The sequence below is a fragment of the Panthera pardus genome, unplaced genomic scaffold (assembly GCF_024362965.1).
Source record: "Panthera pardus isolate Hobbes unplaced genomic scaffold, ASM2436296v1 HiC_scaffold_8, whole genome shotgun sequence".
Lineage (NCBI taxonomy): Eukaryota > Metazoa > Chordata > Mammalia > Carnivora > Felidae > Panthera > Panthera pardus.
Window position 1 is genome coordinate 624,489 of NW_026527013.1, and position 27,259 is coordinate 651,747.

Sequence of the window (27,259 nt, forward strand, 5' to 3'; positions counted from 1 at the left end):
AACGAGGGGTGTGAGGAAGAGATCGTGGGAGGAGAGGAAGGCAGAGGCTATAGGCCTGAGCCCCGGAGGGGCTGGTGGGCCCTGACCTATAGCCTGGGGTCCCCGCCTGTTGTCCGAGGCCCTCTGCCATTACCTGGGACTACCATTTATAATCTGGAGTTCTTACCTGTTAGCCAGGGCCCCTGTGTGTAAACCAAAGCCCTCCACTCATAATCTGAGGCTGCCTTTCAATAACCTGGGGTCCCCCACCTGTAACTTGGGGATCTTTATCTGTAATATGGGGCCCTCCATAACCTTGCCCCCCACCTACAACCTAGAGCCTCCACATATAGCCTGGGGTCTCCTACTATAACCTGCCCCCCCACCCCCATAACCTGGAGTCCCAGATCCACTGTGGACCTGGACAGGTGGCTTCCTTCCTGTAAGCCTCAGTCAGTTCACCTGTCATAGAACATTCCATCACCCCAAAAGCAACCGGTCCCCATCAACAGTCACTCCCCACTCCTCCCCCCAGCCCCCACGAGCCCCCTTCCCGTCCGTGGATGGGCCTGTTCGGGACGTTTCACACACGTGGACTCACACCCCGCGTGGCCTCTCGTGTCTGGTTCCCTCCCTGAGCATCGTGTGTTCGGTCCGTCCGCGGGGCGGCGGGGGTGGGCGCCTCGCTCCTGCTCGCGGCCGAGGGACGTGCGCGTGCTCGGGGGACACGTTGTGTTTATATGTTCATCTGTGGATGGATATTTTGTTTTTTTCCCCCAGTTTTGGCTGTCGTGAATCCTGCTGCTGTGAACACACAGTGTACAAGTTTCTGTGTGGACCTGTGTGTGCTAACCCAGGATAAGAGTAGCTGGGCCGCATGGAAACACTGTTTTCAACCTTTTGGCTTTTTCCAAAGTGGCTGCACCATCTGTATGAGATTTCCAGTGTCTCCACATCCTTGCCAACACTTATTGTCCATTGTTTTTAAAAGTTTTTTAAATGCTGGGGCGCCTGGGTGGCTCAGTCAGTTAAGTGGCCGACTTCGGCTGAGGTCATGATCTCGCGGTCTGTGAGTTCGAGCCCGTTCGAGCCCCGTATCGGGCTCTGTGCTGACAGCTCAGAGCCTGGAGCCTGTTTCAGATTCTGTGTCTCCCTCTCTCTGACCCTCCCCTGCTCATGCTCTGTCTCTCTCTGTCTCAAAAATAAATAAAACGTTAAAAAAATAAAAAATAAATTTTTTAAATGTTCATTTTTGAGAGAGAGAAAGAGACAGAGTGAGGGGGGAGGGGCAGAGAAAGGGAGACACAGAATCTGAGGCAGGCTCCAGGTTCCCAGCCGTCGGCACAGGGCCCGATGACGTGGGGCTCAAACTCACCAGCTGTGAGATCATGACCTGAGCTGAAGTCAGATACTTAACTGACTGAGCCACCCAGGTGCCCCGCTTTTTAATACCTTTGGGGTCTGTAGTGGTATCCCTTCTTTGATTCCTGGTACGGGTCATCTTTTATTCTTGGTGAACGTGGAGTTTTGTCGTTAAAAAAAAATCTTTTCAAGGAACAATCTTTTGGCTTCATCTATTTTCCCTATTTGCTTTCTATTGTATTTTACTGGCTTCTGCTCTGGTAGGTAGGATTCCCTTCTCAGCGGAATTTTGGGGTTTGCTGGTCCTGCCGATGTGGCGCGTGACCCCTTCCCTGCAGAGTCACATCAGTCCCCCTCCATGGGTGCCGGAGACGGTGAAGACACTCATGGGGCATGTCCAACCACCACTCTCCGGCACACCAAGTTTGCACAGAGGCTCAGGGCGGTCACAGGTCGCCAGCCTGGAGTCCCGATCTGATGGCGCTGTTCCCCTAGGTCCCACTTTTCTGGCTGTCGTGAACCAGGAGGGTCACACCAGATGAGATGAACAGTTTGTGCAGAGCTAAGAATACAGTGCTGGGCAACGGAAGGGAGGTGTTTTCACATCCGCCCACTTTGTCCACTCTGTACTCACAGCACTCTGCTGGCACCTGGGCCACTGCTTTCCCGCAGTGGGTCCCCTCTGGGTGCAGAGACTCTGCAAGGGTCTCTGGCCTGGAACGTTCCACTTTGGGCCATTCAGAAAGAAAACTTTTTTTTTTAATGTTTATTTTTGGGAGAGAGAGAGAGAGAGAGAGAGAGAGAGCGCGCGCGAGAGAGAGGGCAGGGCAGGGGCAGAGAGGGAGCGAGACACGGAATGCAAAGCAGGCTCCAGACTCAGCACAGAGCCCAACGCGGGGCTCAAACTCACGAACCCAAAGTCGGACGCTTAACCGACTGAGCCCCCCAGGAGCCCCCGGGGCACTTTTTAATTTACTGATGTCTAAAGTAAGCTCTAAGCCCACCCAACGTCGGGCTGGAACTCAAAGATCCCCAACAGCAGAGGTCGCACGTTCCACCGACAGAGTCGGCCGGTCGCCCCTCCCTGGGGGCTACTGTGTGACCCTCGCCCTGGCCTCCGAGGGGGTCTGTGGGTGAGGGGCTCCTCGAGGGCTCTGCCCGCGGCACAGCCGTTCCCAGGTGGCCGTTGTCGCTCTCGACCGCCGACGCCAGCCCCGAGCCCCTCAGAGGTCGACGCTGTGGGCTCCCCGCGCCCGCTTCCCGCCAACCCCCCCCACCCCATGACGGGCTCCTCCGCGGGCCAATGTGCCAAGCTGTATCCACCCCCGGGGCGGGGCCGAGAGTGAACCAATCCCCGTTTGGGCGCCTGCCTGTGTCCAAACGGCCCAATCGGCAGCGGTGGTGGGGCGGGCCGCGGGGCGGGGCCTCACGGCCCAGCCAACAGGCGGGCACGTCAGCGGCGGGAGGGGCGGGCCCCCCCGGCGGGCGTGCGGCGGCGCGGCGGCGCAGGGCGGGGGCGGGAGGTAAACAAGATGGCGGCGGCGTGTCGGGCGCGGAAGGGGGAGGCGGCCCGGGGCGTCCGCGACTGAGGCGGGGAGCGGGCGGCAGCGGCGGCGGGCGCCGGCCGGCTCCGCGCCGCCTTGCATGGGCTGGGCCCCCGCGCCGCCCCGCCTGCTCCACACGTGCGGCGGCTGCGGCGGGGGCGCGCGCTGTCCGGGCCCCGGCGGCCTCGGGAACCCCCGGCCCGGGCCTTCGGCCTGCGCCGCCTCAGCCGCCCGAAGCCCTGCGGGTCCCCGCGCCCCGCGGCCCGCGGCCGACGGCGTTCTCGGCGGAGAGCGAGCGCGGGCTGCCGTTTGGGGCGGGGGACGGCCGCTCCGGGGTCCCAGGCCGGTGTGGGGGCGCCCCGGCGGCGGCCGGCTCCGACGGAAGTTGCTCCCCGCGGCGGGAGGGCCCCGGGCAGCCCCCGGCCCCCCGACGCGCGCTCGGGGCTGGCGGGGGCGGACCTCGGTGCCCCCCGCGCCTTCCGGACAGGCACCTGCCGCAACCGCGGGCCCCCGGGACGGCGGGCCCCGCCGGGAGCCGCCCCCAGCAGCGCGCCCGGCCCCCAGCGAAGCTCGGCTGCCCAGCCTGGGGCCCTGGGGCCGGCCGGCCGCCGCGGGGCCCTCTCTGGGCGCGCGCCACGACCCGCTGGTAATGCCCGTCCCGGAGAAGACTTGGTTTGGCTGCAGCGGTGTTTGTCCGAGGGTCTAAAGTCCCTGGAGGATGACCTAGCACTTGCAAGCCCCACCGGCCTCCTGAGGGTCCCCGTGGACGCGCCGGCCCGACCCGAAGCTGCGAGGCGGGCAGGCACCCAGACTTGCGACCCTCCGCACCCTCGGGTGCCGGGGTTCTGGGCCAGGCGCGCCTCTTGAACTCACGACTAGTACAATCGTTTCTTTTCGAAGAAGGATTTCCCTTTTTTTGTTTTTGTTTTTTGCGTTTTTTGTTGATTTTTGTTTTTTGCGTTTTTTTTTTTTTTTTTTTCCTTGGAGAAGGGAACTTTAGGGGGACAAAAGGAAGAACCGCTCTTCCGGGGGAATAGATAAGGAAGATAAAGGGACCGCCCGCGAGAGTCCAGGATGGATGTGGCCGACCCGCAGCAGCTGGGCATGTTTACAGAGGGGGAGCTGATGTCCGTGGGGATGGACACGTTCATCCACCGCATCGACTCCACGGAGGTCATCTACCAGCCGCGTCGCAAGCGGGCCAAGCTCATCGGCAAGTACTTGATGGGGGACCTGCTGGGGGAGGGGTCCTACGGCAAGGTGAAGGAGGTGCTGGACTCGGAGACGCTCTGCAGGAGAGCCGTCAAAATCCTCAAGAAGAAGAAGTTGCGAAGGATCCCCAATGGGGAGGCCAACGTGAAGAAGTAAGTGTGGGCTTCCTGGGTCAGCGAGCGGCCGGCCAGCGAGGGTGGTCGCCTTCCGTCCTTCCCTTTCTCCTTTCCTTCCTCCTCCCTTCCTTCCTGTCCCCTCAGCTCCCGTGTCCTCCTTGACAGGGAAGGTGTCGGTGGAAACCTGCTTTGTTACTTTAACGAAGTCAGGCCGGCTTGTTGCAGCCGGGTGTCCCGTTTCTTAGGATGCGGTGTCAGAGCCTTTTTCGGAGGGGGGCGCGCCTCCCCCCCCCCCCCAGCTGTCCAAAGAATTTAGGTGCCCAATGGAACCAGCCAATGTTTATTTGGCCCTGAGACGCCGTGTTCCTAAACGGCCCTGGCCGCCACCAGCAGGTTTTCTGCGCAGCGTGCAGCTGTTACTAGGGCCGGGCGAAATGCGATTTGTTTATCCTGTTGGAGGGGAGCCCTGCGGTTGCCAAAAATAATTGTTTGCACTGGCTTATCGGTCAGCAGGGGGTAACTTAGCCCTTTCTTGCTCATTTGGGATGTGACACTAGATGCATCCGTGACTACAAGCCCAGGTGACTCCCTGGGAGAGGAATCAGCCCAGGTCCTGGCAAACTTTTTATCCAGACTTTCCCGGGCGCCTGTCCGCTCTTGGGCTTTGCAGAGGTCTCGGAGTCTGCATGCAGGAGGCTCCCCACAGATGGTGGGAGCCGTGTCTCCATCCCTCTTGCTGGTTTCAGGAGGAGGTGCCCCTCTTGTCGGCTGCCAGCCCCTGGGACCCCACCCTGCCTGGGCTCGTGCTCCTCCCAGCCTCCAGTTTCCAAGAAGGGGTTTATCTAACGGGCCAGGTGGCAGGACTGACTGACGACCTTGGACGTCCCGCTGTCGGCCCTCCCACCAGGCCCATCCTGGAAAGTGTTGCTCCTCTGTCCGCTTTCACCTCCCCCTTCCTGGCCCAGCCTGCTCTCACGCAGAAGCTGAGCTGTGTTCACTTGCCCCGGGCCGGCCCAGGTCTGGGTGTGGTGAAATTATGGATGGGCTGAGGACAGAGACCGGACCGGCTCCCGTGTTGGTGCCCGGCCTCTGGACAGTGTGGTCCAGAGCCAGGGCGGGCTGTATTTCGATGAGGCCTTCTTCTGGTCTTCATGCCCCGGCCTGTGGACGTGGAGAAGGGATGGCCGGATGCCCTAGTTCTCTGTGCCAGTCTCTTACCTGTGACATGGGGTTGGACAGGGGCCACCTGCATGCGGGGGGAGACTGAGGCGGGGGGGGGGGCCCACCGGCACCCTCCTGAGGTCCAAGCGATCCTTCACCCCCGAGTCAGGAATCCCCATTCAACGGCTGCCTTCTAGGTGTTTTCTCGTTAAGCCAGAAGCACCTAGGGGTTGCGTGGCCTCAGCCTGCCGGCACTCCTGCGGGGTGTGGGGCTGCACTCGGGCTCCTGCTTCTTGGATCCCACTCCTGGCACAGCCCCTCTCCCAATGTCCAGGGTCCATCTCTGTCCCACTGGCTCCTCTCCTCATCCCCTGATGGGTCTGGGGAACAGGGCCCACCCGCGGCTGAGCTCTCCTGCTTGGAGGCGGCACGGGTCCACGGAGCATCCCTGGGGCTGGCCACTGGACTCCGTGCCGCTGTGGCCCCCCCAGCCTCTTGGGAACAGCACCCTGAGGTTCCCAGACTCCCTCTCAAGGGCCTGGGCTGCGTTCTGGCACCAACTGATCCGTGGCGAGAGTCCCCCACGCCCACCCTGCTGACTGTCCTGGGGCTCCTGGTGGCCGCAGGACTCCGCGGACCCCTGCTGGGACACAGGGGTGGTGCTGCGGTGGGCGAGTGCCCGCTCTGCTGAGGCACGGTGCAGGTGTCGTAGAGACACTTGTCCGCCAGACGCAGTGTGAGTCCTGACGAATGCACACACCCAAGGTCAAGTTAGAGGGCGTTCCACCACCTCCGAGAGCTCCCTTGTACTTGTGGGAGACACGAACCACCAGAACCTGATGGGGGGGCGGGGTTTGCTGAGCCCGGCCTCCCAGTCTCCGCACTCCTGAATGGCCAGTCGGGGCCCCAAGAGCTTGTGGACACACGTGAGCGTGCCGTGTTGGGGCTGCAAGGGGCTCGGTCCCGCAGCGTCCCTGAGAAGAACCTGGGGGGAAACCGAGGCCAGGGAGGTGGAGGGGCTCGGGGTCCCCAGCTGGCTTGGCCGTTCGCATAAGGTGTCCCAGCTGTGGGGCCCCGTGCCAGTGCCCGTTTCATCAGCTCAGGGCCCGGCTCTCAGGGGAAGGAGAGGGGTGTCCTTGCATGGGGAAGCCTGTACTCCTTGGCCGGCCATGCTGCCAGCCGGCTGCGGGGAAAAAAGGCTCCTTTGTCTTCGAGAGGCTTAATAAACCCCAACAGCTCTTCTCCGAGTGAAGTGTCCGGAACCGTCCAGACAAGCTCTGGAGTCCCAGCGTGGATCAGAAGCCTTTTTCCTAACGAATGATGCCTGTGGTAAAGGTGGGGGGGGGGGGGTGGCCTGGGGTGGCCCTCCCGTCATGTGGCTTCCTCCCAGGAAGACCGCCCCGGGGTCTGCACTGGCTCCTCTCTCCTTCTTGTTTCTAGAAACTAACAGGTTCTTTTTATAGAGTGAGAAAGTTTCAGAAAGCATCAAGTGGGAGAAAGAGTCATCTGTGATCTCATCAAGTCTTTTTTTGCGTTTTTTCTTTAAACCTGTTCAAGCACTTTTTATATACCCTGATCGTTTTTAGGAAGCGAGTGGTATTGTTTTTCTAACGGGCAGTAAATCACATGGATTGAACCTGTAAAAGCTGGGAAGAAGGTATTTGGTGGGGTCTCCCTCTCTCCCGCTTCTCCGGGGGCAGCCGGCGTGATCTGCTGGCGTGTGTCCTGCCAGCGGGGTTTTGTGCAGGTGTAGACAAGACTGCTCATCCTTCCCGTTTTGACACGGTTGTCTCCTGGGCTGCGCACCGCTGTGCATCCGTGCTGGAGCCGCGGGAAGGCAGCTGCGGGCAGCAGGTGCGCGGCTGACTGGCTGTGCCCACGACCACGACAGACGCTGCACCTCACTTTCCGGAGAGTCGCATGCGCCACAAAATGTTCCCTGTGGGCTTTTTTCCATCAGATGTTTGGGATCATAAGATTCACTTGCTGCTTACCGGCATACAAAGTCGGCGTATAAGGTCACGGGGTGCTCACTCTGCCCCTCAGGCTGTGGCTCTCCGACCCCTGCCAGTCGTCGGGTCTCCACTACGCGTCTCGGTGGTGGTCTTGTCGGGGCGGCAGGGCTCCGTGGCCGGGTCCGACCCACCTGGTGCTGGTGGCTCTGTTGGCCACGTTGGCGAGTTACTTCTTGCCACGTGCCGTGATAAGTGCAAGGGTGCTGGAAGGGCACGTCACCGCAAGTGGAGTCTTGGGGTCAAAGGGAGCGTGTGTGCCTCTGACGAGCTGTGTCCCGACTGCCGGTCCCCCGCCTCCGCAGCCAGTCTCATCCAGCCAGCTGCCGTATCCCGAGTGAGCCCCAGGAGCAGCGGGTCCTCGGCACAGGGGCGGCTGCTCTGTACGCAGGCGGGCGCCGGCTTCCAGGCTGGGCCGCCTCGCGGTGATTGGTGGATAGTTGGATCTGGGTGGTGAATGGTTGGGATTGTAGTGTGTCCAGGATCAGAGCCCTGGACTCTGTCGGCTCCCGGTCTTGTCCCAGGCGGCCTCGACAAGGTCCCAGCGTCTGCTGGGGTGCCCCGCCCCGTGTCGGGAAGGGTTCCACTTTAACCCCCGGCTGGCTGGCTGCCACAGGTGGCCTCGGGAGGGCGTGGTCCGTCCACTGCAACTCGCAGGGACCGTCCTGGCGTCCTCCCTGGATGTCCGCTCCTTCCCTGGTGCGGGGCTCATTCTGGAACGCGGGAGCTTGGGGCAGTAGGTCGCGAGCCAGGCCTCACAGTGTACGGGACGCTGGCAGAGCCGCCCTTTATTCTGGGCCCACCATGTGGCTGGACTGCAGTTTATTCGAACGGCTTTATTGACACGGAACTCACACACCGACATCGGTGGCGAGGAGGTGTGATTCGGTGGCATTGAATACTTACACGGATCGTGAAACTCTCAACGCTGCGTGGCTGGGGCAACGGTCCGCCTCCCCGAAAGCAACCCGGTCCCCATCAGCCATCCTCCTCCCCTCCTCCAGCCCCCACGAGCCCCTTCCTGTCCGTGGATGAGCCTGCTCTGAACGTTTCACACACGTGGACTCACACCCTGTGTGGCCTCTCGTGTCGGGTTCCCTCCCTGAGCGTCGTGTGTTCAGGGTCCGTCCGCGAGGCGGCGGGGGTGGGCGCCTCTCGCTCCTGCTCGCGGCTGAGGGACGTGCGTGTGTACAGATCGACCACGTCATGTTTGTCCACTTACCTGCCGGTGGGGCGTTCAGGTCGTGTCCACTTGACGCCTCCTGTGAGTCGTGCTGTTGGGGACGTGTGTGTACCGTCCTACGAGCAACTTCCCCTTGTTTTAGTCTCCCTCCTGGGACAGCGTTCAGAAGCATCAACAGCGGGGCTGAGAGGTGACGGGATCTTGCTCAGTGTCCCTCTGCCAGTGCTGCCATGGCCCCTGGTCTGCCCCTCGGAGCCCAGCGGACCCCTCCTCACCTGAAGGGGAGTGACGCGCGGGCCTCGCTCAGGGATGCGTGGAGCCGGTGCTTCTCAAGGCAGTGGGCCTGTTTGTCACTGTGTGTTTTGTTTGGGGCCCACGTGACTGTGAAGGCAGTGACTCTCCATTCCTCTGTAAGCTTGAATGGCTTTATGACCCTCATTCGGTTTTTCCTCCAGTTAATCGACAAGTCGGCTAAGCAGTCCACTTGGGTTGGGCAGCAACCCTGGGCAGGTCCCAGGCAGCAGGAGGGGGCGGGGAGGGTTGTGACCACAGGCACTGAGCCGGGGGGGGGCGGAAGGCACCACTTCCTCTGCCTCCACTTCCTGCATCCGGGCTGAGCTCCTCGCCTTTCCTTTTTCTTTACACATTGTTTTCCTTTGTGTTTAGACCCACGATGTAACCTGTAGGGGACACGGAAAGTACAGAGGTGACAGGAACCCCCAGGACGCTCGGGGGTCCCTGGGCAGATGGCTTGGCGTGCCCTCCTCCTGCACTCTCTGTCCTGGAGCTCTGGCCGCTGCCAGCTGTGTTCGGGGACTGCCCCTTCTGTTCGGGGACTGCCTGACATTGTGTCCGTCCTTTCCTGGTAGAGATAAGGTGACTGACTCGAGTGCTCACTCGCAGTGCTTTGATCACAGTGAACCAAACAAACAAGTGCACAGCCCAGCATGCCCACGGTGGATCGCCTGTTTACGTCAGAGTGTGGACTTCTGTTTTTAAGAACAAACTTTTTGGACGTTGGAGTAGGAGTGTTGAGCTGTGTCACTGCAGAGGCAAGGGTGCTGCCCTCTGGTTCGGTTCAGAGCTGGTGCTGTGACCATCTTGTAGAGGATGGATATTGGGTGGTGGTTTCATCCTGATGGCAGTGGGTGGAGGGGGAGGCATGCGAGGACAATGCAGAGCGGGGGGCTCGCCTTCCTATCAGTGAGGACCTGGGGTGGGCTTCCCCGGGGCCCCTTGACTCTCAGTGTGGGATTAGAAGCGTGGTCCCGGGCTCCGTCCCCGTGTCTGCGTGGAGCTCTGCTGTAGATGCTGCGGTCCTGCTGCCCCACATCCCCTACAGGTGGCCGCCATTTGGCTGGAAGAAGGAAAGGCCTCCTGGTCTCAACACATGGGTTTTACTTTTATTTTATTTATTTTTAAGTACGCGCCACACCCAACATGGGGCTCGAACTCACAACCTTGAGATCAAGGGTCACACGGTCCACCGGCCGATCCAGCCAGGTGCCCCATTAACACATGCATTTTAGTTACGTTGCAGGTACCTGAAGCTATCTCTTTGGATGAAGAAGAGGGCCCTGAGGAAGTTTCCAGGGCCAAGAGGGTGGCACGGACAGGTCGAGGAAGCATTTGACTCACCAGGCTGTAGTGAAGGCAGCTGACCGGAGATATGCTGTGGTCTGTGCTGACTGTTCCCAGTCCTGTGTGCGGTCCCAGGAAGCGAGAGCTTGGAGGAGTTGGGGTCTGTCTCTGGGGCTGACCCCGTCGGTCCCCCCCGGGCACGCAGGGCTTGCTAACTTAGCTCCCGCCGTGCACGGATGCCCTTCTCCTCTGGGGCTGTCTCACTCCTGCCCCTTTTGCTAAATCCACCTGGGCTGCCGACCCCTTGACAGGAGTCCAGGCAGCACCTGGCGGTGACCCCAGAGGGGTCTGCTGGCGTGTGTCCTGCCAGTGGGGTTTTGTGCAGGTGTAGACAAGACTGCACATCCTTCCCGTTTTGGCACGGTCGTCTCCCAGGCCGTGCACTGCTGTGCTGGTGGCTGGGGGCTGATGGTCGGCCGCCCCCCCATAAATGGGTATTTGCTGCCATCCCGTGCCTGTTGGGTAGAAATGGAGGGTGATGGCCCAGTGGGCAGAGAGTCCCTCTGGACACACGGAGCAGGGCTGGGGCAGGCAGGGGAGTGGGATGGTTGGAGGGGGGAGGGGGTGGAGGAAGGGCTGAGGGAGGGAGATGAGGCCTGAGTTCCAGGGGATGCCCCGTGCTGGCCCAGAGGGGCTCAGAGGCGAGGACAGGGGTGGCCTGAGGTTCCGCTCCTGCTCGTCACGGACCTTGATCCTTTACAGCAGGGCACCGTCCCTCACCTGACACCGCCCACCCCCAGAGGACAGTGGGCCCTGTCTGGGGACGTCTGTGGCTGTCAGGAGTGGCGGGGGGCGGGGGGGGGGGGGGAGGCGGGGATACTACTGAACTAGTGCCCAGGACGCCCCCACTCGAGAGCGACCTGCCCAGAATGTTAGAAGTGCCGAGGGGGAGACACCCTGCGTTAATTATTTGGGGGGATAAAAAGGGATTCTGATCTCTGCTCGGGAGGGACGGCGGAGTAAGTCCGCAGGGCTCAGAGGGTACAAGCAGGGCCGCCCCGGCTTCTGCTTGTCACCCCCTCTCCCTCCCACTCTGTGTGTATTTCTATATGTGCAGCATCCCTGGGCCTCAGTAGTCAGACGGGTAGGGATACTGTGGAAAAACAGGAAAACGAGGGATTTAGGGTAGAAATCTCATTGAGCCCAGAACTCTGCGGGGGGTGGAGGGGTGGGGGGTGGGGACGTGGGGACGTGGGGACAGGGTTTGGTCGGTTAGTTTGTGGGGGAAGTGCCTGCAAGCCTGTGCTTTGCTCTGTGAGGCGATGGCCTCTGGGCCTGGGGTCTCCGGTCTGGGGTGCGGGGCTGTGCACACACGCCGAGTCCTGGGCCCTGGGTGGTTCCAGGCATCATACCGCAGAGGACCTGCCCTGGGGAGGGGGGGGGTTGTCAGGAGAGGCCCCCTGGAGGTGGCGGCGGGGCCTGGGTCTGTGAGGACGGTGGGCTCTCCAGCCCGTGCCTGAGCTTTCTGCTGAGGACCTCCTAGACTTTCCGTACGGTTTGATGGCATTTAATGTATTCGTGGGGATGGGCACCCGCCACGCGCTCATCTAGTTCGTCATCCCTAGAGCAACCCTAAAGCAACCTAAAGGTCCCCATCAGCAGTCACTCCCTGCCCCTCCCCCAGCCCCCGGCCCCCACGAGCCCCCCTCCTGTCCGTGGACGGGCCCGTTCTGGACATTTCACACACGGGGACTCACACCCCGCGTGGCCTCTGGTGTCGGGTTCCCTCCCTGAGCGTCGTGTGTCCGGGGTCCGTCCTGGGGGTGGCGGGGGTGGGCGCCTCGCCCCTGCTCGCGGCTGAGCGATGTGCGCGTGCGCGGTGGACGCGCCCGAGGGGCGTGCGCGTGCGCGGTGGGCACAGTCGTCTGTGGACATAACGCGTGTGCGGTAGACGCTGGGGTGGTTCCGGCTTGGAGGTTTGTGTGGCCGGCGCTGCCCTGGCCAGGCAGGTGCAGCCTTCTGTGTGGACGTGTTTTCAGTTCTCGCGGGCACGGCACACACCTGGAGTGGCACCGTGGGTTCGGCTGCTGGCCGGCGGCCTCCCGAGGGGCTGCCGACCGCTCCCCCTGTACCTGCCGGCTGTGAGGCCCCCCCCCCCCCCCGTTCAGACCCCGGAGAGGTGAGGCGTCGGGGGGCCGTCCGCAGAGCGGGCAGCGCTGGGCACGTGGCGTCCACTCTGGTGGGGCCTGTGCCCGGACGGGAGCCGCGGAGGTCTCCTGGGCTCTCTGCCCTTCCCCAGGGGCTGTGGGGCGCCAGGGAGAGCAAGGGGGCCTTGCGGGCACGTTCCGGCTGTGGCGCACCGCCCGGGGCTTCGTCCCCACCAAGAGGCGCGGAGGGGATGCGGGGCGGCGGGGACGGTCACGGCCTGGCCTTGCCGTGTAACCGAGCCCCGGCTCCTGCACGTGGTGGCTGCTCACTGCCGCCTCAGAGCTTGCGGCCCCTGCGCCCCTGCGCCCCTGCACCCCTGCACGGCGCCCCCAGGGCAAGCGCTCTCCTTCCCCGCCGAGCGGAGCGGGGAGCAGGGTGTTCTGAGCCCTTCTCGCTGGCGGCTCCGCTGACGCCTCTGTTTTACGTCTTCAGGGAAATCCAGCTTCTGAGGAGATTACGGCACAAAAACGTCATCCAGCTGGTGGACGTGTTGTACAACGAAGAGAAGCAAAAAATATATCCTTCTGGTCGCCCGGCCCCTCTGCGAGCGCCGGGTCGGGGCTGCAGGCTCGAGCGCAGTTGTAGGGCCTGGGGACCCCAAACCTCCCTCGGCCACCCTGGGTGCTGGGCTGGCAAACCCCGGGGGGCTGCCGGGGCGGCACCAGCCCGAGGGCGGCCTTGTCCGGCTAGTGCCGCCTGCCAGGTCCGCATGGTGTCTTCCAATCTTCGGTTGTGAGGGTGCTGTGCCCTCCCTTCGCCCTGCGCCCTGGGCTGGGAGTACGGGGTCCCAGGCCCCACCCCTAAGTGCGGGGGGCCTCGTGGAGGGCGCTCTCCTTGCGTCTGGCATTCCGGCCGCAGGGCACCTTGCCCTGCACGGCTGCTCTGTTCAGGGTAGGACGTGGGGTGGGGCGGGGCAGGGAGTGTCACTGCAGGGGTGCTTCACTGGGCCGGTCCTTGGCTCTGCCCTTTTCTCTCTGGGGGCGGGCCCTGTGTCTTCAGGGCGGTGTGGCCCCCCCCCCCCCCCCCCCCCCCCCCCGCCCGGCTCCAGCTCTAGGGGGCAGGTGGGGGGCGGAGCCTCAGGTCTAGCCAAGGGACTGATGTCTTTCCACAAAGGCGTCTGTCACTGACTTGCTGGGCACAGAGTGGCAGGCTTTCCAGCACGTGGCTCCTCTCCAGCACGGTGCACTCAGGGCCACCTCTGGGGGAGATGTGGCGGGGGCCTCGACCTTCTCTCCTGCTGGCCTGAGACACAGCCGCTTCCGGCTTGGCCTGGCGGCCCCCAGGCTTCCCTCCCCTCTGCCCACCCCGCCCCTCCCTCCTGCCCTGCAAGCTTTGTCTCCTCTTGGTGTGGGGCTTCCTGTGGGGCGAGGGATGAGGCGGGAGCCCCTCAGGGTGTTGAGAGCTTCTCGTGGGCCGGAGGACTGAGCCCAGATTGAGCCCAGACGAGGCGACCACAGACCTCCACAGGTTGACCCTGGGGAGGTCAGCGGAGGGGCAGAGGCGCCCTACGGGCTCTGCGATCTCTCTGCACACTACCGCTTGTCTTTGTTGATGCGGCCAGGCCGTCAGGCGCGGTTGGGGTCTTCTCCCCCAAACCCTTCCCGCGAGCGTCTGGCTGGCTGTTCCCAGGGGGCAGGCCCTGCCTGGGGTGGCGGTCCCTGTCAGTCCGTGGTTTCCTTAGCCCCGCACGTATATGGTGATGGAGTACTGCGTGTGCGGCATGCAGGAGATGCTGGACAGCGTGCCTGAGAAGCGCTTCCCCGTGTGCCAGGCCCACGGGTGAGTGCTCGCCGCGGGGGCCCGTGGCTCCCCCCTCCCGTGGGGTCACCCACACTCGGGCCCGTCCCGCGTTCGGACGAGTTTTTCTGATCACCGGCGAGATGAACGCTCCAGTGTGTTTTAAAGCTCAGCTTCGGGGGCCCAGTTTGCAGCCTGCCCGGCCCAGCGGCTGTGTCTGCCGACCCTGGTGGGCTTGCTGCCTGAGACTCTGGGACCTCCTGGTCCTTGAAAGGCCGAGGACAGTGACCTGAACTGCCACGGGTCAGCTGGTCCTCCTGGGGAGTCACACCGCTCCAGCCCCGCTGCCGGCCTGTGTCGTGAGGGAAGGGGAAGCTGGCAGAGTGAGCCTGGGTCCCTGGCCCCAAGGGGCCCCTTTAGGGCCATGTGGTCACGTCCAGGCAGAGTGATTGTGGGGACACAGCACAGCCCTCGGGCCGATGGGGAGCGCAGAGAAGGGCTGCCTGGAGTGGGGCGGCAGCGGGGGCCAGGGAGCCCTCCTCGCCTTCCCCAGGTGGGACCAGGAATGGCTCCGATTGGTCAGCGTCCCTCTGGTTCCCTGCTGGGCCACCCATCCTGTCCTTTCTGTTTGCGGGGCCCCGATGTCTCTGGTGCTGCGGGGTCACTCCCGGTGCCGAGGGGGACCCGAGGGGCAGGATCGAGGTTCCTGGTGGGGCAGGTCACAGAAGTCATGTCCCCCCAGGTACTTCTGCCAGCTGGTGGACGGCCTGGAGTACCTGCACAGCCAGGGCATTGTGCACAAGGACATCAAGCCAGGCAACCTGCTGCTCACCACGGGCGGCACCCTCAAGATCTCCGACCTGGGTGTGGCCGAGGTTGGTGCGCCTCCCTTAGCGCCCCGGGGGGGCGGGAGGGGGCGCTCCCGCGGGGGCTGCTCCCTGAGGTCCGCCTGGCGATGCTGCAGGCCCTGCACCCCTTTGCCGAGGACGACACGTGCCGGACGAGCCAGGGCTCCCCAGCGTTCCAGCCCCCTGAGATCGCCAACGGCCTGGACACCTTCTCTGGCTTTAAGGTGGACATCTGGTCGGCTGGGGTTACTCTGTAAGTGCCCGTGGGCCTCGGTCCCCCTGCTTCACCCCCGCCAGGGGCCCCTCCTGTGCCCACCAAGGACTCAGGCCTGTTTGGGCTTCAGGCTTCTAGAACCGCCCCTCCTAGCGTGTCCCCCAGACACCGTTCCCGGGCTGTGCCGGGTGGCCAGAGTGCCAGAGAAACCGTGGTGCCAAGATGAGAAGCCCCCTGTGGGTAGGAGCAGAGGGGGCCGCTCCCCGCCTTGTGGGGTCCTCGGGATTAGCTGTGTTGGGGGTGCACACGGCCGGGCCTTCCTCCTCGGTCGTGAGGGCTCGTACTGGTACGTTTGCCCCGGTTCACACCCCAGGGCCACTGCTGTTGTCTCGAAGCAAGTGTTTCTGTCCTGACTCTACGCCGTCACCCCGGAGGAGTCTCAGACCGTGTCCCCCAGTTCTGCTCGTCCGTCCCTCGGGGCACATCCCCGAGCACTTGTGCGTGAGCAGCGGTCAGCGTGGTGCCTGCCACAGAGGGCAGGCCCTAACTTTCCAGAACCTTCCCTCCTGCCTCTTGCAGGGCGGCTGCCGGCCGACACGGGTGTTTCATTTCGTTTTATTTTTGTTTTTTAAGTATTTATCTGTTTTTGAGGGAGTGAGAGCAGAGGGGCAGAGGGAGAGAGAGAGAGGGAAAGAGCGAGTCCCAAGCAGGCCCCGCACTGTCAGTGCAAAGCCTGACGCGGCGCTCAGTCCCCCGAACCGTGAGACCACGACCTGAGCCAAAATCAGGAGTGGGACCTTTAAACGACTGAGCCACCCGGGCTCCCCTGTTTCGTTTTATTTTGTTGAGAGATCACTCCTACGCTGTAAGAGCCACCCTTTTAAGGGGTCCGGTGCAGTGGTTTCTGGTGTTTTCAGAGTGGTGCTGCCACCACCACCACCACCACCACCTATTCCAGAGCATTCCCGTCACCCAGTGTGAGGCCCTACAGGTGAGGGTGGTTTAAGGCTCCTGTGCCAGGCTGGTCCCAGGCTGGGGCTGCAGGAGAGGCCCCAACTGACCGGGCCTCTCTCCTTCCCCTTGGGGGCGAAGCTATAACATCACGACAGGCCTGTACCCATTCGAGGGGGACAACATCTACAAGTTGTTTGAGAACATCGGGAAGGGAGACTACACGATCCCGGGTGACTGCGGCCCCCCGCTCTCGGACTTGCTGAGAGGTGAGGCCCTCGGGACGGCACCTGTGGGGCTGGAGGTGTCGGGAACGGGCTGCCAGCGGGTGTTGGGGGTCCTGGGGGTTTTCTACAGACCACTGGCCTCTGGAGAGCTGGGTTTCATCTCTGCAGCCCCACGCCCCACATGCCCGGCCTGTCCCCCCCCCCCCCCCCCAAGGAATGGGCCCAGTTAGTGGAGAGTGGCTGGCAGGATCAGCTCTGGAGGCTGAGGCTGAGGCTGGGAGGGGCATTGCTGACTTCCTTGGGCCCCACTGCCTGCTTGGGGCCTTGGTTCCACCCTCTTCTGGCCCCCTAGCCCCCCCCCCACCTCGGCTGGTTTCTTCCTGCTGCGTGTCCCAGGCTGTGCAGCAGGGGGCGCTGTGCATCCGACGCAGGGCCCTGGCCAGGGCGGCACCTCCCCTCCGCCCCGCAAGGGGCGGGGCTGCCACAGCTGGCCTCCTGGGGTTCCTCGATGTTTGTTTTCAGGGCCCGGTGGGTGATGATCTGGCTCATCCAGAGCACCCCCTCAGGTGTGAGTGGTACCTAAGAGTTGTCACGGAGATAGCGCCTCGGGGTCTGTCTCTGCCTGTAGTCCTTAGGCTCTGGCGTGTAACTGACTTTACGCTCGGCTCGCGTTGGATGTTCGGTTTCTAGACCTCCTGGGACTTCAGTTGAAGGAGTAGATTCACGTTACTTCACGTGCTCTTGAGGGTTTCCCGATAACTGAGGCAGGCCGGCGCTTACGTTTACGTTAAGATGAAACGAGGCTGGGGCCGAGGCTGGGGCTGCAGCGGCCGAACTCCAAGCGCTGGGCAGCCTGTGCGGCGCCCCCCTCCCTCTGGGGCCCTGCCCGGACAGCCACCCCAGGACCCGCGAAGGCGAAGGCGGCTGAGCACGCAGCCCAGGGTGTTCTGGGAACGGGGGAAGCAGCTCTGCCCTGTTCCCGGTACGCGCTGTGGCCCAGCCCGCCTGCTGCTCAGACCTGGCCTTCTCCCCCCACCCCATCCCCCGCCCCCAGTTCTCCTTGGAAGCTCCTGGGCACTCTGGAGGAGGGTTGTGATGTCCACCCTCCTTGTCCTCGGGTGCGCCCAGAGCATGGCCCTCTCACCTCCCCTCACCCCCCACGAGGGCTTTCTTTTCCACCGAAGGTCATTTCGGACACGGCTGAGGTGGCAGACGGCGCACTTTCTCTTGACAGGCAGCGGCTGGTTGGCGGTTTCTCTAAAGGAAGCTTCCTTTGCTCGGTCCGTTACCGCCCTTACTTTTATCAGCGCTTGAAATAGCCCCCATCGGGGTGCTTACGTAGATGGCAGAGGGCATCAGTAGTCCGGTCCCTCACCTCCAAGGCATTTGCCCTAAGGCCGAGGTGGCCCCGGGGTCATGGTCTGCAGATGCCCCTGCACCGCAGCCAGGCCTGGAGAGTACCATCCGGGCCCTGAGGCCTGGGGTCCGACCAGCTCTCCAGATCGAATCGCCGTGCGGTTTGGAGAACAAAGTTGTCCTCCGGGTGTGTGACGTGCCGAGCTCTCAGAGCTGTCCCCCCCCCACCCCCACCCCCACCCCCGTGTGGAAGCTACAGGCTCTGGGGTGGGACCTGCCCCCCAGCGCCAGACCCTTGTGCGAACATCCACAGCGCGTCGCCCTCTTGGCCTCCGTTCGCTCCGGCTGCCGTCTCGGGGACCGTCCGTCTGGTCCTGGCTAGCAATGCTGACCGCTAGCGTCACCTGCCTTTTGCCGGCCGGGGGCCAGCAGAGAGTGGGCCTGCGTGCTTGACTTCCCTGAGCACACGGACAGGTTCTGCGTCGCTGCGGCGGGCCTGCCCTGCTCCCCGGCGGCCCTGGTGTCCACCTTCCTGCCGGCAGCCTCGTGGGGCCCGGGGCTGTGCGCACCCAGTGTTCGCAGTTATGGACTCTGCGTGTTGGCCCCATTGCCCGGGCCGGCCCTACTGGTGGAGGCCAGGCCTGTGGGGGGCTGGCCGGGGGCGGGGGGAGTGCCTGGAGCACCGAGCTGGGGCTCCCTTCACACGTGCCCGCACCCCTTCTCCTGGGGGTGTCCTCTGGGCACAGGCTGACACGGGCTGGGGCTAGGGCCACGCCCCCAGCACTGACTCCCCACGCCCTGCTGGTCTGTCAGGGATGCTGGAATACGAGCCAGCCAGGAGGTTCTCCATACAGCAGATCAGACAACACAGGTGAGTGTCCCGTGTGGGGCCGGCCGTGCTGGTGGGGGTGGGTCTGGGGGCACGGGGGGTGCGCGTGGTGGGGGTGAGTCGGGGGTTGGGGTGCAGGGCCTGTGCACGGTGAGAGAGTGGGGGGTGCACGTGGTGGGAGCGAGTGGGGGGCAGGGTTGGGTTATCTGGCCGCTCTCTTCCCCTGGCTTTTAGGCTGGGCCTGAAGTTGGGAGGTGCCCCGTGTTGAGGGCGGGGGAGCCCCTGCACTGTCCTGACCTGTGACTTCCACAGCTGGTTCCGGAAGAAGCACCCGCCATCAGAGGAGCCCGTGCCCATCCCGCCAAGCTCGGACTGCAAGGACCGCTGGCGAGGCATGACGGTGGTGCCCTACCTGGAGGACCTGCACGGCTGTGCGGACGACAATGGGGACGAGGACCTGTTCGATATCGAGGACGACATCGTCTACACTCAGGACTTCACGGTGCCCGGTGAGTGCGGCCGCTTCGCGGCCTGGCCCGGGGGCCCCTGCCCACGGCAGCAGGGATCACATCCCCGGAAGGGACCCTCCTGTGTTCTGGGGAGTGCAGACCGCGTCCCGCTGGGCGGTGAGAGATGGGGGAAAGCCCCTCCAACGGCCCGAGAGGGTCCAGTGGCCCTCCTGGTGCCCGGCCGCCAGCCCTGATGCGTGTCGCCTTGCTTCCCCAGGTGGCGAGGAGGCGTCTGAGGCAGGGCTTAGAGAGGAGAGAGGCACGCAGAGGAGCCAGTGTTCAGACCTTTCTGGAGAGGAAGCTGAGGCCGGGGGCGTAGAGCAGCTCGGGGCGTAGTGTAGCGCTGCTCCCCCTCCAGTGCCGTAGAGGCCAGGCCTCGGCACCCCTGCCTCCCTCCTTAAGCCTGTGCAGCTGCCCGAGCGCCCCCCCCGGCCCCTCCCCCACCCCCTCCCACAGCGCTCACAGCTCTGTTGTGTCCTGGGGCCAGCCTGTCGGCTCCTGTCATAAAGGTTTGCCACGCTGTGCGTGTGGGGGTGATGCCGGTCTCCCTTTGTGCTGGCTCGTTTGCCAGGGGTGAGGATTCTATTGTTGAAAGAATTGGCGTGTGGAGGTGGCCTGTGTGGTGGGTGGGCCCCCGGGAGACCCCACTGGGCAGTAACGCCGTGGGCCCGGCGCCGTTTTCCTGCCAGAGCCGGGGCGGGGATCATGGGTCCCACTCCTGTGGGGGGGCGTGCTTGGGGTTTCTGTGACAGCCCGTCGTGGCCGGCTGCAGGGTCATCTCAGAGCCAGCGCCTGCTGGACCCCGAGTTTCTGTGGCTTTGGCTCAGCCGTTTCCCTACCGGGTCCGGGGCCCCAGGAGTCCCGGGAGGTGACGTGTACGGAGTCCTAGCTCTGGGACCCCCGGCCTCCAGAGCTTCCGTTTCCCGTGGAGAGTGAGGACAAGGCGTCCTGCCTCTCAGAGTCGCTGGGGTGTTGTGTCAGGAACCTGTGAGGGGCCCTCGCTGGTAGACAGTCTGCTGTCCCGGGAAGGCTGAGTGAGGACCCTGCCCAATCCCCAGAACCTCGCCAGACTATACTGACCGTGTATGTTGGCTCCCGTGTGCCCTTTGGCCCGTGTGAGAGGCCAGGGGCTGCCTTTGACGGGTAGGGGAGGGTGCACCCGAGGGCAGCTCTCCAGGCTTGGAGCCACATGCCTGGCCGGACGATGTCGTCCGTGTCAGAAGTAGCACAGTCCTGCTCCAGGACCAGTGGGGTTTTCTCTGACCTCCTGTGGGTCAGCGGTGGGCTGCGCTGGGGCCAAGATCCCTCCTCGCTTCAGTCCCGGTGGGGTGCTTCCGCTCAGAGGCTCTCAGCTGCTTGGCCTCCGTCTCCCCGGACTGTCCCCACTGTGGAGGTCTGCCGCCCACCCTGACAGCTGGGTGCCGGGCCTCGGGCTGGGGTGGAGTGGGGGCTTGCCGGCCGTGCCCCAGTCCCTTGAGGGCAGGGAGGCCGGGTCCTGTGCCGCCTCAGCCACAGCTGCTGTGCCGGTGGCTGGGTTCCCGGTGGTCTGTGCAGAGCTGCCCCTGCCCCCCCCCGTGGCCCCTCCTCCATCAGAGCAGGGTTCCTGGCCCCCCCCAAGGGCTTTCCTCAGCAGGAGCCTGTCAGCAGTGAGGAGCTCTGACCTAGGATGCCATGTTCCAGAAGCTGCTGTCAGGCAGTGGGACTCTTGGCCCAGAGGGGGCTCTGTGCTGGGGAAGAGGTAGGCTGGCGGCAGCCGTGGGCAGCTTTCCACCTGTGTCGCAGGAGGGCGGACTGTGGGCAGCAGGCCGATTCTCCATGTGCACTGAATGAGCCACCTGGGCCCTGGCAGGTTGGCCAGCTCCTATGCGCCTTCCCCTCCCCCGCCCCCGCAGCTCGGGCAGGCAGCCCCAGGCCCATGGCTCCCCGGAGGCCAGCAAGGGCTGGTGCCACCCAGTTGAGAGTAGGGACCGGCAGGCCCTGGGCCCCGATCTCTTCATCCCATGCCCGGCACGGGGAGTCGAGGCTGGCGTTCGTGGGAGAGATGCCTGTCGCACACCTGGCCTGAGCCAAGCCCCGAGGGCCCAGCCTGGTGTGGCCTCTGCGAACAGGCCGAGCCCAGGGCCCTGTGCCCCAGGTCCCCGGTCCCTTCCCCGTGTGCTGGGGTGGATGGTGAGCACTCAGCCCACCTGGTGCAGACACCCGGCTCAAACCTGAGCAGGCAGGTGAGCGTGGGCCGGGCCCCCACCTCGGTGGGCTCCCTCTAGCCACATGAGGGGCCCTGTGGGCGGGGCCGGGGCGGGACAGGCGGGGCAGGAGGTGGAGGAGCCCGGCGGGGCAGAGAGGACCTAAGCCCAGGCAGGCGGAGACGTAGCCTGCGGGCTGGGGGGCCCTGGGGGTGTTGGTCTTGGGCCCCCATGAGCCCACACTCGCCTTCTCCCTCCTAGGACAGGTCCCAGAAGAGGAGGCTAGTCAGAACGGGCAGAGCCGGGGCCCGCCCAGAGTCGTGTGCGTGAACGGCACGGAGTCGGCGCAGCTGAGCGCCAAGTCGAAGGTGGAGCGCCGGGCCAGTGCCGCCTCCAACCCCACCCGCAAGGCCTGCTCAGCCAGCAGCAAGATCCGCCGGCTGTCGGCCTGCAAGCAGCAGTGAGGGTCGCCGCCCGCAGGTAGGCCGCCTCGGGGACCCGGGGGGGATGGGACGCACCGAGGGCACCGGCCCACCACTGCTGACCAGGGCCGGTTCTGCCCTTCACCGTTTTGTCGGTCTTCGTCCACCGCCACCAGCATCTGGGCCAGAGGTAGAGGAACTCACTTGCTCTAGGACCCTGGCTGGGGGTTCGGGGGTGGGGGGTGGCTTGGGCAGCAGCATCTGCGAGCAGGAGGCGGGCCCCTCACAGGAGCCGCCTGTCCTGCCAGCCCTGGGTGATGCTGGACTCAGCCCAGAGGTGTATGAGGCGCCGGGTGGCCGGGTGGGAGGTTGGGACGTCTTGGGTTTGGCTCGCGCTGTCACCCCCGGTGGCCGCTCGGCCTCCTCCACTTCCTCTTCCTGCTCCTGCCTGCCCCAGTCCAAGAAGGTGTATGTGGAGGGGAATCAGGCCCCAGGGGTGCAGGAGAGCTCATCGTCTGCTCAGGGTGCAGGCGGGGTGCCCTCTCCCAGGGTGCTGCCCCCGCCCTCCCTCAAGTGGCCCTGGAGTGCTTATCTGCCAGCATCAGAACCAGCCAGGCAGGCTGAGAACTGCTTCTTCAGGGAGGCCTGGCTCTCTCTGTGGAGGGTGGTGCTTAACCCCAGTGGGCAGGGAGTGAACCACAGGGTGGCCCCTCAAACCAGTGTGACCTTGCCTGGTCTCTCTGGACGCCTGACAGCTCCGTGTGACCAGGCCTCAGTTTCCCCCACCCTGTCAGCGGGCCCCAGGGTGGGCCCTGCCTCCTGAGATACAGAATGTGTTTGCTGGCCCAGGAGTGACCCATCTGTTCCCGTCTGCAGCCCGTCTCATCCAGGTGCCACGGCCCAGGTCCTCAGTCTTCCCATCGACTGCTGGCCCACGTCTGCTGCCCAGAAAGGCCGCCACCACACCCTCCTTGCCGACTGCCCCTCAGGAATCCAGGGGTCCTGGAGGGCCGTGGCTGGGGGGACAGCAGGGACTGGGGACTGGCCTTCCCCTCATGGCCAGTGAACACGGCCTCTCATTGACTTTGCAGCCCTGTGCTGAGCCCCCTCCCCGGGCCTCGGGAGGAGGGAGAGCGCCGGCACGCCGGCCCCGCGGGAAGCCCCTGCCATGCACTTTACGTTCAGACTACTGGTCCTCGCCCCACCCCTGACTTCTTCTTACTCTGCTCCACGTTAGCGCCTCCCACACCTAGTGATGTGTTCGGACAAACCACAGCCACAGCAGGAGCCAGTAGAACAGGGCCGTCAACCGAGATGCATGCCCAGAGCCCAAGGGAGCCAGGCGGCTGCCTTGTCTTTGTTGTTCGGTTGGTTCCTTTTCCTTTTTCTAAGAAAAAATAAAGCAGGTGGATTTGAGCTGATTGTGAAGGGTGTTTGGGAACTGTTGGGTGGTCCTCTCATGGGCTTCACAGCCCGGGGGGGGCAGGCTGGGCTCTGCAGGTCTTGCCGGCTGGCAGGTGGTCGGGTGGTGGGAACTGGGGCTTCCGAGGGGGTCTGTCTTTGGCCACGCTGGACAGGAGTCCCCTCAGTGGTGACCGGTCTCCCCGGAGCTCCCCAGGGCCCTCGGCTCCCCAGTGCAGCAGCCGGGGGCCTGATCGCAGGACCCTGACCCTCTTTCCAAGTTCTCTGTGCCCCTGGGTCCCCAGAGAAAACCCGAACTAAGCAAGAGTGTGCAGTAAATATTTATAATCAACCAGAAAACAAACACAAGAAACTCCATCACTGGATGGTACACAGACGGCACGAAGCTCCGAGGGGAGGGGCGGGGTGGGGCGACTCGGCCGCAGGCGAGGGCTGCCCCATCTTTTGGCAATAAATAAAGCTTGGGAAACTTGAAACCTTGGCCGTTTGGGTTTTGTGTCTTAAAACATGACAGAGTTCCGGCTGCTCTTTGGACGGTGCACCTGCGGGGCGGGCGGGTGGCCCACTCACATGCTTTGGGTGGGCGTGGGAACTCGGCGGGAGGGGGTGGCGGCGAGGCGTTGTTTATTGCTCGGAGGGGGCGCAGACTGCCGCGAGCACATGCCGCAGTGAGGTAAACAGCTTCAGGGGTTCGGCGGCTGCGGCCTCCACCCGACCTGCGCTGCAGAGCCGGCGCCGGCCGGCCCCGATCTCTCCGGAGCCCCGGGCCCTAGAGGGCCCGCGCGTGCGCCCTGGGAAGGCCTTCAGCGCGTGCAGCTCAGACACGCCTCGAGGCTCCACTGGTCCTGGTAGGGGCGCCCTGCGCATGCGCCGCCCCGCATCGCCCGCCCCTGCCCCAGGGAGCAGGTCCTGCGGGAGCGCCTCCCGGTGCTCTGTGCCCGAGACGCCACCACTCAGAGGCTGCTGTCTAGGGTGGAAGGCAGGTGAACGTTCTCCCCGGGAGCCCGAAGAGGAGAGCCTGCCTCGCCCCCTCCAGCCGAGCCAGGGCCCTGCAGCCTCGCGCTTTGGGAAGCCACAGGGCACCTGCTAAGTGCCCAACGGGGACCGTGTGCGCGTGCCCACCAGAGGCAGCTCGAGGGTGTCACGAGGACGCGAGCACGCGCACGTGGGGGCGGCCAGAAGACCCGCGCGCGTGCGAGGCCCCGCGGCCCCCAGCGCTCGCGCCCCGGAGCGTCGCGCCCCAGGCGGGTCCCGTGGCAGGGGTCCCGGGCGGCGCCGGAGAAGCTGACGAGGTGGGTGCAGGAGGCAGGGCTTAGGCAGGGCTGTGGTCGGGAGACGTGGGCGCGGCGGCGGCCAGCGTGGGAGCGGTGGCGATGGGCTGGGGGAGGCGCGGCGGGAAGAGTCTGTCATCGAGGCCAGCCGCCAGCTTGTCCAGCAGCGTCCCCGGGGGCCCGACGCACAGGCCCGAGCCGGGGCAGGTGCTGCTGCCACCGCCGGGCTCCTCTTCGATGACCGGGATGGCGGGCGCGGCCGGTTCGTCGCCCGCCGCGGCCCTCTGGGGGGCAGTCGACGCTGTCGCCTCGGCGCAGGGGCGCGCGCGTGGGGCGGGAGTCGGCCCCGAAAGGGGCCGCGGGCGGGGCAGGGGTCGTGGCGCGCGCGCCGGGGTCGCTGTGCTGCCGGCCGCGCTGCTGCCACTGCTTGCGCGTGTGGGGGTGCGCGCTTGCAGCGATGGCGCGTGGCGCAGGGCAGCGTGTCGTCGAAGTGCGGGTCGTGGCGCAGGAACTCGTGGAAGAGTGCATCCGTCTTCTCGTCAATGCTGTAGTCGCGGCGCGGGGCGCGGCGGGGGCCAGGCGCGCGGGCTGCGGGGCCGGACGGGCGCCTCGGTGGGCGCCGGCGCCCCCTCGAAGCTGGTGCCCACAGTGGCCGTGCGGCCGGCGCTGGTGAAGGAAGAGCGCTTCTCGGACGCGCTGAGGAGCCCGTCCTCGCCGGCGCCGCGGCCCTCAATGCTGGCGTAGCCGCTGTCCATCTGCAACAGCTTTCGCGGACCTCCCGCCTCGCTGTCTGCCGGCCGGGGGGTGGGGGGCGGCGAGGGCGGTGGGAAAGTGGGCACGGTGGTCCCGGAGCCCGAGCCCGAGCTGTCGCCGCTGCGCACCGAGTCGCGGTCGTTGCCACTGCTGCTGTGGTCCGAGGCGGCAGCCGCGTGCAGCTCAAGAGAGGCTCGCAGGCTCCAGATATCCCGGTAGGTGGTGTGGGCCTGCTCTGGCCCCGAGTCCCGCTCACCATCAGATTCCTGCTGCTGCTCAGGCCCCGCACCACCACTGCGCTCGGGGGGAGACTCGGGGCTCGCTCCTCCCGCGGCGCCCGCCTCCTCCGCTGCCTCTAGCCTGCAAGCCAGGCCGCAGCAGTCAAGAAGGCTGTGTGCGCCCCTGCACGTTCTCCCCAGCCACCCTGCCTCTGGGTCCGGAAGGGTGGGCGCCGGTGGGGACCCCCTAGGCTCGGCCAGGCTCTGCGGAGAGCGGATTTTAAGAAAATGCTGGCGGTCCCTGTTGCAGGGGGTGGTTTCTGGATCAACCCCAAGCCTTCCTGGCACCTGCCTTTCAATCGTGGCTTTTTTTTTTTTTTTTTTTTTTTTTTTACAGTATCTGACCCAAGCACCTGCTGGCGTTGCAGGTGGCTGGCGCCGCACCCACAGAGTTAACATTCCCCTGTGGCGCTCCCCTCTTCCTAACACCTCAGCGGAGCAGGAAGTGGCTGGGATGGACGGGGCCAGGCGGGAGTCCGGCTCGGCCCCTACTCCCCAGCGGGACTACTCAGGCAGCTGCACCACCCCAGTACCTCCGTCTGTGGGGCTGGGGGAGGGGGTGCTGCTGGCAGAAGTAGCCACAATTTCTGAGAAGAGGCCATCCAGCCTTCAGGAACACGGGCAGGAAGGAAGGGGCAGCAGGCCACAGCGGACCCCTCGGGGCCGTGGACTCTACCAGGGAGCAGTAATATCCAAGCAGGCACACGCCCCTGGCAGCCCTGCCTGGGCAGGCGTCCTGTCCTGGCGACCCTGTGGCCATCGTCCAGGGCCCCACCTGCCCCTCTGCCCTTACCCAGTCTCCCCCAGTTTCCCTCTTCTGGTCCTTGCTGGAGAGGTGGCCCCAGTGAGGCAGTCTCCAGGAGGGACGATGGAGCTGGAAGAATGTGATAGGTCTGCAGGGTGGGGAAAGCCCTCCCCAGGCCACTTAGCGGGGGACTGGGTGGGGCGGGGGCCCACAGGTCCACCCCTGACGCTTCTATCTACTACAAAATACCTGCCGAGAGCGGGGGATGGGCTGGCGGGGCTGGCCAGAAAGGGACGGGGGGGCGGGAAGGCCACCGTGTCGCCTGCGCTGGCGATGTACTGGATGAAGTCCATGTGGGGGGCGTCCCCCTCCTCCTGCTCGGTGCTCTCGCTGGCTGCCCGCTGCCGCTGGAAGTGGTGCCGTTTGGGGGAGCCTGTGCAGAGGAAGGCGCGTCAGCCTGCCCGAGTCCCTCCCGGCCCCGGGCCGCAAGGAGCAGCCTGGGTCAGGGGTGCGCTGAGGTGCCGTGGCGGTAGCGGACCCCCAAGCAGCTCTGGCCACGAAAGCATGGCCGGAGCAGGTCTGCACTGGACACCTGGAGGCGGGCGCCGCTGAGCTAAGAGGCAGAAGCCGGGACACGTGGGAGGATGAGGGACAGGCTGGCGGGGGCCGCCGAGGGGAGAGAGGGGAGGCCTCTTCTGCCAGCTCGACCTCCACCCACGGGCCCCCTGGAGGGCCTAGGCGAAGCTCTGGTGGGAAAGGGGGGGGGGGCGGGGGACAGTCACCCGGCAAACAGGCCCCAGGCACTTGCACACCTATGCCTGACTCTAATCACCCTCGGGGACCACGGGCTCCGTCTCAGCTCCCAACGGCAGTGCAGTAGGCCGCCTTCCCCGCCCAGGAGCGCCTCGGCCAGAACTCGCTCCCCCTCCCCTGCAGCACTAGCTGGCACCAGGCCCCGACGAGGGGCTTGTGCTCTCTCCTTAGCTCTCCTGACCCCAGGACCCCCCACCTCCACAGCGCCGCCTGTCCCGGCTCAGCTCCCTTGGGCAGGGGCCTGTTGGTACCCGCCGCTCAGGGTGGCCACCTCCCACCCCCGACACGTGCTCCTGCTCTGGGCTGAGGATAAGAAGGCCCTATAGCCAGGGCTCCACGAGAC

The 27,259-nt window shown here is 64.9% G+C and overlaps 2 protein-coding genes across 4 annotated transcripts; one reads left to right on the forward strand and one right to left on the reverse strand.

Annotated features, from left to right (window-relative positions):
* Positions 1 to 3,957: 3,957 nt before the first annotated feature.
* Positions 3,958 to 23,050, forward strand: STK11 (serine/threonine kinase 11). 3 transcript variants are annotated; one of them, XM_019433976.2, is made up of 11 exons: positions 3,958 to 4,249; positions 12,791 to 12,874; positions 14,048 to 14,137; positions 14,838 to 14,970; positions 15,060 to 15,196; positions 16,250 to 16,377; positions 18,505 to 18,562; positions 18,833 to 19,029; positions 19,247 to 19,288; positions 21,474 to 21,692; positions 22,511 to 23,050. In XM_019433976.2, the coding sequence occupies exons 1-10, from the start codon at positions 3,960 to 3,962 to the stop codon at positions 21,674 to 21,676; spliced, it is 1,362 nt and encodes a 453-aa protein (XP_019289521.1). In that variant the 5' UTR covers positions 3,958 to 3,959; the 3' UTR covers positions 21,677 to 21,692; positions 22,511 to 23,050. The 3 variants fall into 3 exon arrangements, with proteins under 3 accessions (XP_019289521.1, XP_019289522.1, XP_053752808.1); XM_019433977.2 differs by lacking the exon at positions 19,247 to 19,288; XM_053896833.1 differs by lacking the exons at positions 19,247 to 19,288; positions 22,511 to 23,050 and having other exon boundaries at positions 21,479 to 21,621.
* Positions 23,051 to 23,358: 308 nt separating this feature from the next.
* CBARP (CACN subunit beta associated regulatory protein) lies at positions 23,359 to 27,102 on the reverse strand. The gene is given in 6 exon segments (XM_053896834.1): positions 23,359 to 24,603; positions 24,605 to 24,780; positions 24,782 to 24,895; positions 24,897 to 25,440; positions 26,152 to 26,232; positions 26,353 to 27,102. Coding segments are annotated over 6 exon segments (1,254 nt in total). The 5' UTR covers positions 26,457 to 27,102; the 3' UTR covers positions 23,359 to 24,368.
* Between the last annotated feature and the right edge of the window lie 157 nt (positions 27,103 to 27,259).